Genomic DNA, 13,729 nt, shown 5'->3' with positions numbered 1-13,729 from the left:
ATCTGAAGCAGGCTGCAGGCTCTGAGGCACCCCATCGGTGAGCTGTTCTTAAACACAGGGGACAAGCGCACCGTCACCCTGTAGGGGCCATGGACTGAAGGCTCATCGGGTCCTTCTGTTCTGTCGCGTCCCGATGCGACGCTGGACAAGGGAGGCTAGTCGGAAACTGAACCAGATTCCTGACACAGAAGAAGGAGGCAGGCGGCTCAGCCGGTCCCGAGCGCATTCTGCTGAGAGCCGATCCTGGCAGGCGGATTGGACACGTGTCTACCGCCAGCCTGTCACTCAGGGGGCAGGAGGCGGGACTGCGGGGTGGGGGGTGGGGAATCTGCCCAATTTGCGGCCACAATGGGCGGTGCCAGGATTACCCTCCAATCACAACGTGAAGGGCCGAAGGCTGTCCTATCAGGGCGCGGAAGCGAAGTGTCTCGGTGATGTCCAATCAGGATCGGGGGAGTTATCTTCGGAGCGCCATCCAATCAGATCGCAGGTACTGAAGGATCGCCCAATTAGGGCACGGGACCTGTACACCACCCAATCAGGCCCGAGCGAGAGCCCGGTGGGTGTGATTCTCAGCTGGGGCGGCTGGCGCAGTAGGATCCTGCGCTGCCACGGTTGCGGGTGTGCGCGGCGTAGGAGGGCACCCCGAGGGCGCGGAGCGGGGCCCCGAGATGGTGAGTGCGTGGGCCGGAGGGGCGGATGGGACCCGCCGGAACTAGGTGGAAGCGTCCGCGGCGGGGTGTCCCCCTCCCTAGGGTTGGCACCTGGGTCCTGGGCGGATGGAACTGGGAAGGGAGGCTGGGGGAGGGCAGGGGGAGGCCTGGGATTCGGGGAGCGTGTGCGACGACCTGACTAAGCAGGAGTTTTGCTCCTCGGTGGGGGACAGTAGAGACTGTCCGGGTGAGTTGTCTCATAAAGGAAACTGTTTGCAGCCCTAAAGAGGCCGCAGGGAATAGCTTCCGAATCCGCGACTCCCCGGGGGGGGGGGGTCTTTTTTGGAGGGTGAGGATGAATATTCAGAAAGGGGAGCTTTGTCGGGGGCGGTCTAGGCGGGCGTGAGGTTGCTCGGGCCGAGCTGGAAGACGTGCCCAGAAAGCACGCGTGCAGTGTGACGGTCACGGAGCCTGAGCTGCTCGCGGGGGCTGAGACTTGGACGTTAGAATCCAGCGGAGGTAAGTGTGGGACGTGGGGCCGGGGCTGAGCGCGCGCTGAGGGAGCAGGTGCACGCGCATGGGGTCCTGGGCTGCGATCTCGGGTAAGAAATGCAGGGTTTTCTCGCTTTGGAAACGGCGCGGAGAGTTTCACGGGTTTGGCTGTTTCCTGGCCTGGTGCAGACACCCGCTGTTCCCTTCAAGTCGTAAATGGCTGAGATTGGTTTTCTGTTTTTCCATTCCTTTGTGATTGTGACCCGGACCAGGAAGTTCTGCAAGGGGTGTGCTGGGCAATTAGAGCCGGAGAGGCGTAGATCACGGAATGGAGCGGGGGTCCTAAAACGATTGCTTTTCTGGGCACCCCCTAAACCCGCTGAGCTTCCAGGGGGACCCACGGTGGACCTGTCACCCAACCAACCTGAGTTCTCTGCTTGGTGAGTCAGAAACTGCTCCACACTGAGCAGTCCCAGGCAGAAAACTTTATTAGCAGCAGATACAGAGATCAGTAGATCACAGGAAATAACTTCAAAGCCCTGACTCCCCGGAGGGAGGGTGGATGGGCTCTTCTGGTTTAGGGCTGGGATGGATATTTCCATGGGGAAGCCTCCTCGTCCTGTGTGGGGTGGGAGGAGGGGTGATGGAGGTGGGCCTTAGGGCCGCAGGCCTGTCCCCAGGAAGTAAGTCATGTACAGGAGGCTGTGCTCCTCCCCCAGTGGAGACTTCAGTGTGATAATGAGGTAAAGGTAATTGGTGGTCATTCCAGAGGTCCCTCCAGGTCCCTCTGCACAGACAGGAATCCCCGGGCTCCTCAAACTGGTCGGGGAGGTTGGGGCCCTGGAGGTCTGGTGAGGGCAGTGGGTCTGCTCCAGGGGCGGGTTCCTGTCATTTGCCTGCGTTAAAAGGACAGCTGGAAAGGACAGCTTAGAGAAACGTGGGGCAAAGTTCTGTGAGTACAAGCTCATCAGCTTGAGGTCTAGCTGAGGTGACAGACTTGGGAGATGACCTCAAATCTGCACCTGGCTGAGGACAGTTTATTACAATCGGTTCCAACAGGGACCAGCTCCCATCTCAGGGACCCTCCAGTGAAAGAGAACGAGGCTTGGCTGTTCTGCAGGAGGCGGATGGGCAGGAAGGCCCAGTGTCAGGATCCCACCCTTGTGGTGGAGGAAGGCCTCATTGGCTCAGGTCCCCAGGGCCTTGTTCCTCAGCTCAGTGGATGTTCAGAGTGTGGGCCACCTGCAGTTCAGGGATCTGTGGGGAGGACAGCAGCCTGGGTAAAGTTTGGGTAGGAAAGGGGTGGTTGTGGACAGTTGGTCAAACCAGGTTCAAAGGAAAAATACGAATTGAGTAAGGAGAGACATGTATTGACAACAATGATTGCAAAGGTGGGGGAGGGGATTGTTGCACTAGGGGGCAGGGGCCTTGCAGGGGACAGGGGCTGCTGCTGCCGGCAGTGTGGCCTTGTCTCCAGGGTAAATGCCTCATAAGTCCTTCTGTGCTGGGGGGGACATTGCATATTGTAGCTCGTGAATAAGTTACACGTCAGCAGGAAACGAGGAGCGGAGTGTGAACCATATGTCGGTTCTGGGTCCCGTCACTTGCGACTTCATGGTGTCCAGCTCGAGTGTGTCACATGGGGTCTCCTGGACGTCACACGTTGGTTTATCTGATTCCCTCAGGGCTGAACATTTCTCATGTGTGGGATTCCCTCTTCTGTGGGAGCATTTCCAGCATGTTGTGACCTGTAACTCACATGTCTTCTTCCTGATGTTCTGTTTCCTTCACGTCCTGGGGACATTCAGGCTGTTTCATTTCAGCATGTTGTGTTTTCTCCACGTCAGGGTGTATCCTTTCTCTGGGTTGTCTGCGTGGATGGATCCTTCACATTGTTAGTAGACTTGTACTTCCCCGTCTCTTCCTCTGTAGATGACCGTCTTTTGTTCCGTGCGAAAACTACATCACGCGGGTCATAATCACACATGCTGGAACTCTCTCTCCATGTGTTCCTCTTGTTTCCGCGACAGATAAATCCACAACACTCAGTTATTGTCTGTGGAGCTGATGAGTCCTTTTCCTCCACAGATGTCTAATCTTTCCTGGCCCTGTGTGTCCTAGTGTCTCCATCTCGGCCACTGGTCTTGGGCACCTGCCTGGTAGACATCCACTTGCTGAAACCAGGGGCGCATGATGTCTCCCCTTAACGATATATTACGGGAATCAATAGCAAATGGGAGATACTTGTTGTGGGAGATAAGGGCATCCCCACATGTGTCATCCAGTCCAAGATCAGGAATGTGATCCCATCTATTATTTCCACAAGTCCATAGTTAATCCCATGGAGTGGGGTATACTCTGGGTTTTAAGGAGTGATTTTCCTTACACATTCATGCAGAATTGGTCAAGGTGATAGTTGAGTCATGCATTTGGGGAGTCCTTCCCATTTTCCAGCTGTTCAAATAATCCTGTGTCCCTGGGGTCTTATTATTTTCCTGACAGAGTAACAAGCATGGAGATTCTCTATCATGAGCTGTTGTGGAAATTTCTCTAAATTTCACCTCAAGTTGTCTAGCATTGGTATTCAGAATTTTAAGAGAAACAGTTTTAATTTTTAATGACTTTAGGTCATGACAAAGGAAGATTCAAAACCTTAGTTTGGAGATCTATGGCCAGGTATTTGAGGAACCAGAAGAATTCAGGATCTAATCTGGTTTATAAGAAATACTATCAAATTCCAATATCTCCAAAGAGGTGGTTTTGAAACATAATTATTTTCTCTCTGAATTCACTCCTGTTTCCAAAGATAGCCAAATCAAGACTGATGGTTTGTGAAACAAGTTCAGTTTTAACAGTCATTGCCTAGTTACTTACAAAAGCTCAGGAAGAACAGTGATTGGCCAAAAAGGTTTTTCAAGAAGCTTGCTTTGCTCAAAATTGTTATCAGGAATCTCTGGATTGAACTTTTATAGCCCCTTGAGGCCAGAAGACAAGCCAAATATTTGTCACCAGACTTGTCTGCAAGACCTGTAGATTTATGTGATTTCTTCTTCTCAAGGTCCCCAAACCATCCTGAGGTTTCCGGCACCTGCCAGGAGTTGACTTGACTCACCTGGTAAGGCTGCTGGGAACTCTGTCAGCAAGGCATCAGGCCAGTATTTCCAGGGGGGTTGATTGGCTCCACAAAGTCCACCTTAATTCCTTCAAGCTGTCTGGTTATTTCTGGGTCTTTGCAGGTCTGTCTCAAATCCGACATTCCTGTCAAATCTTTGGTGAAATAACCAATGTGTCCAATGGTGTCTTGTTACAAGGAGAACAGATTCTCATTGTACTTAAGCAAAAAGGAGGGGAGGGCTCAGCACTCAGATGTGTAGGAATGTGTTTGCTTGTAGATCAAGATGGCAGCTGCATACATGGGAACCAAGGAGTTAAGGGGGGAATCTGACAGAAGCAAGGCTGCCGAGACTCAGCCAGCATCAGGAAAGGGTCCCAGCTGAGTCCTTCACATGTGCGGATTCACCACGGCCGAGCTGCCACTCGTTGGGAATAGACCTTGGGAACAGAGTGGAGAAGAGAGGAAAGGGGTCATTCGCCCATACAGGCCCGAATGGTCTGACCTTGTTCACCCTCAGACCCATAGACCATACCAGGGACCCCCTTGGATAGAGAACTTTGGCTGCCTGGTGAGGACTGTGGTTACACCTGCCAAAGGGCAAAAAGAAAGGAGAAGGAGTCAAGGATCCCCCCTGAAGGGCAAGAGGGGAAATCCCTCATCCTGTTGGGCAAGGGGTGCCCCATAGACGCCCCCTGGGACTTGGGATCCTCACCAAGGAGGAACCTCTCAGGTGGAGGTTGTCAGCTGCCCAGAGAACACTTAGAGTCAGTCCACCAAGGGAAACTCGCAAGAAATTCCTAGGAAATCCCAGGAGAGGCCGAGTACAGCAGAGGGTCCCTGTGAAGGCCATCAAATGTGGGGTGACCCGATCAGGGGGAGACCCGCAGCTCAGGGGGTGAGAGAATTCCCCCCAAGGCAGAACAGAAAAGATAGAAGTTTACTGAATACCCTGCGAGGGAGCAGCGGGCAGGACAGCAAAGAAGAGACCATCTGTCGGGAGGCGGGGCTACAGTTATGGGGTCATGAGGGAGCATGAGAACCTTTGGAATGCTCCCTGTGTGGGACCTGTGCCCGGTTGTAAGTATCCAGGGGTTAGTTAGGGCCTGTGGCCATTTCGAGGCAGGTCACTCAGGAGCCCGTGTGCATTCAGCTGTGTGCTCACTGCGCCCTTTGTTGCGTATCTTTCCATCACTCAGGCCTGTTGCCTAAAAACGGTCCATACACTGTGATTCTTCCTCCTGTGTTTAACGTGAGCGGTGGCTGTGTCCCCATCAATCCCTTAGGGACTCTTCCTTCTGGTGCCCTTTTCCTTGAATTCTGGGCCCTAGGTTAAATGTTTGAGCGGCCCTGCTGACTTCCACGTTTCTTAAGGCCCCGGACTCGTCTTACACATCAGGTGTGCCAGGCGCCTGGGCCCTGGCCTGTGTCCGTGCCCAGAGCCCAACTAATCTGGGGAAAGGGTCGTGTCTGCCTGTCGGAAGAGAGGGGACGCCACCAGGCTTCTTGCCCTTGTTCCTTCCAGGGCGAGAGCTGCTCCCATCAAGCAGCCCTGGAATCTGAGTGTCCACAGCATCCTGACATTCTGGTTCCAGTTCTTGGAGCTGATGATGAAGCATAATTGTCTTAGAGCAAGCCAAACGTGTGTCCTCTGGTCTGTGTGTTGTCCGAGTGAATATTTCAGTTTTCGGTCTGTACAGTACTGGTCTGCTCAGATCTGTCTCACTGTAAATGCCCCAGTAAATTGGGTGTGTATAAGTTCATGTCAGCTGTTGTCCTCACCCTCTGTTGTGACTCAGGGATCCTAGGAATGGAATGCAGCTCCCCGCCTGTCACCCTTCATCCTCCCACACACATGGGTGATGATGGTGCTTTGCAGCAATAGAGTATGTGGTATGTTTCAGGCCTCTGTGGTCTTTGAGGATGTGGCTGTGAAGTTCACCCCAGAAGAGTGGGCTTTGCTGGATCGTGGTCAGAAGAAGCTTTACAGAGATGTGATGCTGGAGACCTGCAGGAACCTGTCCTCCCTGGGTAAGGATGGCTCCATACCTTCACTGGTCTTTTCAGGAGGAGGAAGAAAAGCTCAATATTTGCAAATCACATGAGACTGTACATAGAATATCCTTAGGACTTTACCAAATACTAATAGAACTAATACATGGATTTAGTAACGTTGCAGAACACAAATTAATATTCCAAAATCTGTTCCATTTCTATATTTACTACCAGAACAGCAGAGAAATTAAGAAAACAAACCCATATTCAGTTACTTCAAAAACTACAGAATACTGTCTTAAAAGTAACCAAGGAAGTTGAAAGATTTGTACTCTGGCAGGTATAAAACATTTAATGAAAGACATTGAAGATGACACAATAAAGGGAATGTTACACCTTTGTCATGGATAGTATGGACCAATTGTTTTGCAAATGCCTGTACTATGAAAAGTGCTCTACATACTCAGTGCAATCCCTATCAATATATTGATAGTATTTTTCAAAGAACTATAGCAAGAAATTCTAAATTCTGTGTGGAACAGAAAAGATTCCAAATAACCAAAGCAGTTTTGAGAAGGCATACCAAAGTTGAATAAAACAGTCCCGATTTTAAACTATACTCAACAAAACAGTATAGTACTGGCACAAATCCAGACACCAACATCAAGGCAACAGAATAGAGAGTCCAGAAATGAACCCTTGTATATATGGTCAAAGAGTCTCTAAAGAAGGAGCAGAGAATATACACGGGGGAAAAGACTGTCTTTTCAATAAGTGGTGTTGGGAAAATGAGGCAGCTACTTGTAAGGAGGTGAAACTGGGCCAGCTTCATACCCCTTACCTGAAAGGAAACTCAATATGGATTAAACACCTCGGTGCAGGACTTGAACCCATACACGTCTTAAGACTAAACGGAGGCACTGAACTCATGGACATCAGCCTTAGCATTATTTTTGTGGACTCATCCCTTCAGGTAAGGGAAACAAAAGGAAAAATAAAAAATTGAAAGGGGAACATAACAGACATTTTCCCACAGAAAATAATAGAGATGGCCTCTTGGCACATGAAAAGCTGCTCAGTATCACTAATCCTCAGGGAAGTGCACATCGAAACCACAATGAGCTGTCCCCTCACAGCAGCCAGAACGGCTAGTGTCAACAAGACAGGAAATACGAGTTTGGTGAGGATGTGGAGAAAAGGAAACTCCTCGTCTGTGGGTTTTTTTTTATTTTAACGTTTATTTTTGGGACAGAGAGAGACAGAGCATGAACGGGGGAGGGGCAGAGAGAGAGGGAGACACAGAATCGGAAACAGGCTCCAGGCTCCGAGCCATCAGCCCAGAGCCTGACGCGGGGCTCGAACTCACGGACCGCGAGATCGTGACCTGGCTGAAGTCGGACGCTTAACCGACTGCGCCACCCAGGCGCCCCTCGTCTGTGGGGTTTAAATGGGTGCAACCAGCTTGGCAAACAGTTTGGAATTTCCACAATAAAATGAAACACAACAGTACCATGTAGTCCATAATTCCACTTCTGGATAGTTCACCAAAGAAAAAAAGCCAGCACGATAAGACATGTGCACCCCCTGGTTCACCAGACTTACTCGCTGTACTCAACATAGGGAAGCAATGCAGGTGTCCTTCAACAGATGAATGGATAATGAAGACGTTGTATCTACATACAAGGGACTATCCCTCAGTAATACAAAAGGGACAAATTTGTGATGTTTGTGACAACGTGGATGGACCTAGAGAGTATTATACCAAGTAAATAAGTCCGACAGAGAGACCAACAAAACACGTTACTTACATGTGGAATATGTGGAATCTAAATGACAAAATGAACAGACAACAGAAAATAGGAACAGACTTAAAACCGTAGACAACAAATTGGTGTTTGTGAGATTGGAAGGGCATTGAGAGACAGGTGAAATCATGGAGGGGATTGAGAAGAACAGATTTGCACTTAATTGAATAAGTCACGGGAAGGAAAAGTAGAGCACAGGGAATACGGTCGATAGTTGTGTAGTTGTGTATAGTGACAGCAGTTACACTTCTTACGGTGAGCATTTTGTAATGTATGGAATCGTTGAGTCCCCGTGTTGCACACCTGACACGAATATATAGGTCAGTATGCTTCTACCAAAAAATGAGTGAGTGAATGAGTGAATGAATGAATGAATAATAAAAGGTCCCACAATTATCAGTCATCATGACTGTGAAGACGAAAGTTAGGCCCATCTTCCAGATTGCTTGTTGCCCTTCAGATCCTCCCTTCTGCTGAGCTCTTTTCAGGGTCAGGGCAGCAGCCACACACACACCATCTAATCTCCTAATGGCAGCTGGGGCAGTGCAGGCAGCCTCCACTGAGGGCCTATGTGCCTTCAGAACAGGCCAACCGTCAGGTGGACCAGGTTCTGGAGAAGGGATTGGCGTTTGGACACATCCATTAGAAACGTGACTCAGTCTTTGTTTGAGCAGGGTGATGTCTGCCATTCACCTGTCCTCCCTGTTGGACTTTGCATCCACCGTAGCCCACGTGGCCAGTCTTTCTGTCTTCCTGTAGAGGTAGGGTGTGGATGTGTGTGTCTTGCCCAGTTCCTTCCTACTTGGCTCTTCTGATAATTCTTAACTCCACATTAGTGTCCATCTAGTTTGAAGTATTTCTGAATGAACGGGCTGCCATTTCAGACACTTTCTCTATTATTGCCAAAGTCTCGAGTCACAAGGGTCCTCGGAATTTTTTGGTCACATGACCATTCTTCCTCATGAAGTTCATTTCCATTTCGGGATCAGTATATAAATAGAGATACATGGTCTGTTTTCTTACCTTACATATCAGGTCATTTCCACGAAATTCAACTAGGCTCCCGATTCTTTTGGTTTTTTTAAAAATTTTTTTAATGTTTTTATTTATTTTTGAGACAGAGAGAGACAGAGCATGAGCAGGGGAGGGGCAGAGAGAGAGGGAGACACAGAATCGGAAGCAGGCTCCAGGCTCCGAGCTGTCAGCACAGAGCCCGACGCGGGGCTCGAACTCACGGACTGTGAGACTTGACCTGAGCTGGTCAGACGCCTAACTGACCGAGCCACCCAGGTGCCCCCTAGGCTCCCACTTCTTGTAGTTCCTCCCAGTCAAGGTAAAATGAGTGGGTCAGAGACTCAGCGGAATTCTTTGCAGAACGAGCCTCTGAGTGAAGAGAAGATACTAATGTTTACAAAAAACGATTCCCGTTCTGTGTTTGTAGAGAAGCAGGAGTTTCACAGCAGTGGAGATCTGACCCGAATGCAGCAAGGGCTTTTGAGGTGAGTGACACTTGTAAGGGAGGAAGGGGGGGATGTTGGCGATTGTGAGACTGACCTGAAATTAGAGAACAGTTGCAAACCTAGCGCAACAATCGTGTAGTCGAAATTTTCACAAGAAATTTTTATAAATTTATTCTAGGTATTGATCATGTGAAAAAACATTGCGTTGGAAAAAATGGTCAGAGAAAACTGTATGTACGAACCCCCAAATGTTATGACTCTGTTTGAGTTGTCAGCCAGAGATTATGGCATAAGCATGATGGGTTTTAGGCTTTTACCATTTTGTAAACATGCAGACAGTGCCACAAACATCACTATTCATTGACAGTGGCCATTATATAGTGCAATAATGATTAACAAACATCAATAGATCGTTAATTAAGAGATAGTTTCTAATCATCATTTCCTAACCATGTACCTTCCTATTTTGAACAGAAGTCCTTTGGTGGAGAGTGTCTGTGAACGTATTGAAGGAGATCAATGTGGAGAAACGCTGAACCCAAGTAACACAAGTCTTACTGTGCATGAGGGGTGTCCTACTGGAGGCAAATCCTGTGAATGCACTAAGTGTAGAGAAGCCTTTGCAGATGGTTCCTTACTAGAGAAGCCGCGAAAACCTCACCCACAACTCAAACCTAGTCCTAGTGAGGAGTGTGGGCAGGCTTGCAGCTCTGTTACAAGCCTCAACACTCATGTGGACACAGACCTTGTAGAGAAACCCTGTGAAGGTCAGGTCACCGGGAGAGCATCGGAGACATATGCGAAGAGTCTCCGTAGTAAAAAGTCTATAGAGTGCAAGAAATGTGGAAAAACTTTCACTTGCACAGCTTCCTTTAAACGTCATGTGCAAGGTCACTGTGGACAGAGAGTCCATGTGTGTGACACGTGTGGGAAAACCTTCGTGTATCACTGCTACCTTACACGTCATGTGAGAATTCACACTGGGGTGAGACCCTATGAATGTCAGGAGTGTGGGAGAGCCTTCGGGTATAAGTCAAGCCTGCAAAACCATGTCAGGACCCACGCTCGGGAGAAACCCTATAAATATCAGCCGGGTGGGAAAGCCTTCCCTGGTCAGCATTCCTTTCGAATACCTGAGAGAAAACACACAGGGTATGCACCCTTTGAATGTAAGGAGTGTGGCAAAACTTTCAAGAAACGTCTACATTTTGAATGTCACATGACCACACACAATGTAGTGAAACCCTATGAATGTCTGGAGTGTGGCAGAGCCTTTAGGCATCACTCAGACCTGCGAGTTCATATGAGGACACACACTGGGGAAAGACCCTATGAATGTAAGGGATGTGGGAAATCCTTCCGGAAGTATCATCATATTAAACGTCACATGGTTATTCACAGTATAGTGAAACCCTATGAATGTAAGGAATGTGACAGGGGCTTTGGGGATCAAACACACCTGAGAATACATATGAGGACACACACTGGGGAAAGACCGTATGAATGTAAGCAGTGTGGGAAAGCCTTCAGATATCAGTGGAATCTGCGAGGACATGTGACAACACACACCAGGGAGAGACCCTATGAATGTCCGGAGTGCGGGAAAGCCTTCAGGTATAAGTCATGCCTACAAGAACATGTGACAACACACACGGGGGAGAAACCCTATGAATGTCAGGAGTGTGGGAAAGCCTTCAGGTATAAGTCGTGCCTGCGAGAACATATGAGGAGACACACCGGGGAGAGACCCAATAAATGTCAGCACTGTGGGAAAGCCTTCCTTCGTCACTACACCCTCGTACTACATATTATGAGAAGACACTCAGGGGATGGACACTTGGAATGTAAGGAGTGTGGGGAAACTTTCAGGAAGCATCGGCCTTTTGAGCGTCACATGACCACACACAATGTAGTGAAACCCTACGAATGCGAGGAGTGTGGCAAAACCTTCAGGTATCACAGAGACCTAAGGATACATGCGCGGACCCACACTGAGGAAAAACCCTTTAAATGTCAGCACTGTGGGAAAGCCTTCCCATCTCCTTCAAACCTGGGAGTACATATGAGGACACACTCCGGAGGGAGATCTTACGAATGTCAGCGGTGTGGGAATGCCTTTACCTCTCCTGCTAGCCTGCGAGCCCATATGAGGACACATGCTGGGGAGAGACCTTTTGAGTGTATCGAGTGTGGGAAAGCTTTCAATCAGCTGCAAGTTTTTCAAAGTCATTTGAAAACACACAGCACCATTAAATCCTATGAATGTAAGAAGTGTGGGAAGGTGTACAAGTTCTCCTCGTCTCTTCGAGCGCATATGAAGAAACACCCTGGGGAGAGACCTTGACAGATCACCGCTCCCTTCAAGAACAGGTGAGGCTGCACAGTGGACAGTAAGCCTCTGTATGCAAGGACTCTGCTAAGACCTTCCAGTGTCCCAAAGTCCTGGGCAGAACCTTATGAATGACTGCTGTGTGGGAAAGCCTTCAGTCGTCCCTCTCCCCTTCGAGGACCCATGTGAACTTAAGCACCATGGAAAAGCCTTCAGGTATCCCAGGAATCTGTGAGCACAGACACACTGTGGCATAGCATTCATTCTCCCTTAAATTCTTACTGAAAATGTGAGCCAGTACAATGGAGATGATCCTGAATGGACACAATTTTGGGAAAACTTCAGGTATAGAACTTCATGTATTTTGTTCATGAAAATTCAGGCATGAGAGAAATCTTTTCATTGTTGTGAATATGGTTTTGAGTTTCCAGGTGCCTCGTCCTTGATTGGGATCCCAAGTGTATGAATTCCTAGTTCGTGTCACTGATGTTAACACTGATGGTTTTTTTTTTTTTTTTAATTTTTTTTTTCAACGTTTATTTATTTTTGGGACAGAGAGAGACAGAGCATGAACGGGGGAGGGGCAGAGAGAGAGGGAGACACAGAATCAGAAAGAGGCTCCAGGCTCTGAGCCATCAGCCCAGAGCCTGACGCGGGGTTCGAACTCACGGACCGTGAGATCGTGACCTGGCTGAAGTCGGACGCTTAACCGACTGCGCCACCCAGGCGCCCCAACACTGATGGTTTTAAGTGGCCTTCTTTGTCCTCTACATCTGCGTGACCTAGATGTTGTTACCTCAGACTTGAAGTAATCACACGGTTATGTACATGTCTCTTTCCCATTACAATGTCTTTTGGACCCATAGGTGATAAAAATGTGTATGTTGCTGGTGTGTACATATAACTTTATATACTCTTACAAAGAAAATTTATTGAGTTATACATTCCAAAATGTTCTTGTTACATTATCATGATATGAGACTTGTATTTTCGAAAGTTCTTTTCTGTCCCTCTGTTGTGAAACTGGAATATTCTCATTTTGTGTCTACTCTACTTTTCTGTCCTTATTATTGGGTGATATATTTTCATATCAATTCTGTCTTTTTATTCAGTTTTTTGAAAAATTTAAGAAATGTTTATTTTTGAGAGCAAGAGAGTACACACATGGGGGAGGGGCAGAGAGAGAGAGGGAGATATACAAGCAGGCGGCAGGTTCTGAGCTGTAAATGCAGAGCCCAGTGTGGGGCCCGAACCCATGAACTGTGAGATTGTGACCTGAGCTGAAATCGTATGCTTAACCAACTGAGTCAACCGGGTGCCCATTCTTCTTCAATTTTTAAAGCTGATGCTGGTTTTGTGTTTCTGGGAGTCATTATTACTGTCTTTGGTTGATTTTCTTCTAAATTATGACTTAGAAGAACATCCCTTTGAAAAGGGATTTCTTTGGTTGATTTTCTTCTAAATTATGACTTAGAAAAACATCCCTTTTTTTTTTTTCCACGAGCAGTGATTGTGGTGGAAATACCACTGGGGTGCTTTCCTCTGGCCCCGAGGAGGTAAAGTGTGGAATGACCAGTACCCTTAATATCAGCCACATCAGCCAGCCAAAGTATGCCATCTGATAAATTCTGGACATAGGAGCCTCTTCATTTTTATCCTTATTAGAGATAAAAACACTTCATCGTTTCCATAACATTCTGCAGTTCTGAGGTGCCCCAAAGACATTCCAGCTATGGGACGAAATGTTTTTGGTGGTACCCTTGGCTATGGTATTTGGTCATGCAATGGTGCATAACATCTTGTTGGGCTGGATGTCGAAGGGAAAAGTATTGCTGCTTTGGTGCCTTTAAAAGGATTTGCAGGGTATGTGATTGACTAGGTCA

The 13,729-nt window shown here is 48.3% G+C and overlaps 1 protein-coding gene across 1 annotated transcript; it reads left to right on the top strand.

The window, feature by feature from the left end:
* The first annotated feature begins 579 nt into the window (after nucleotides 1-579).
* On the top strand, nucleotides 580-12,339 carry LOC122486667 (zinc finger protein 77-like). The gene is made up of 4 exons (XM_043586097.1): nucleotides 580-674; nucleotides 6,162-6,288; nucleotides 9,499-9,556; nucleotides 9,992-12,339. The coding sequence occupies exons 1-4, from the start codon at nucleotides 672-674 to the stop codon at nucleotides 11,859-11,861; spliced, it is 2,058 nt and encodes a 685-aa protein (XP_043442032.1). The 5' UTR covers nucleotides 580-671; the 3' UTR covers nucleotides 11,862-12,339.
* Nucleotides 12,340-13,729: the final 1,390 nt, after the last annotated feature.

This window comes from Prionailurus bengalensis, chromosome A2, assembly GCF_016509475.1.
Source record: "Prionailurus bengalensis isolate Pbe53 chromosome A2, Fcat_Pben_1.1_paternal_pri, whole genome shotgun sequence".
NCBI lineage: Eukaryota > Metazoa > Chordata > Mammalia > Carnivora > Felidae > Prionailurus > Prionailurus bengalensis.
Note: the sequence above shows the minus strand (reverse complement) of the source record. Positions and strands in the feature narration are given on the sequence as shown.

Bases quoted from the DNA above. Each gene is read 5' to 3' on its own strand.
- LOC122486667 (XM_043586097.1), top strand. The intron at 6,289-9,498 runs GTAAGGATGGCT...CTGTGTTTGTAG, and splicing joins CAGGAACCTGTCCTCCCTGG to AGAAGCAGGAGTTTCACAGC. The intron at 9,557-9,991 runs GTGAGTGACACT...TATTTTGAACAG, and splicing joins ATGCAGCAAGGGCTTTTGAG to AAGTCCTTTGGTGGAGAGTG.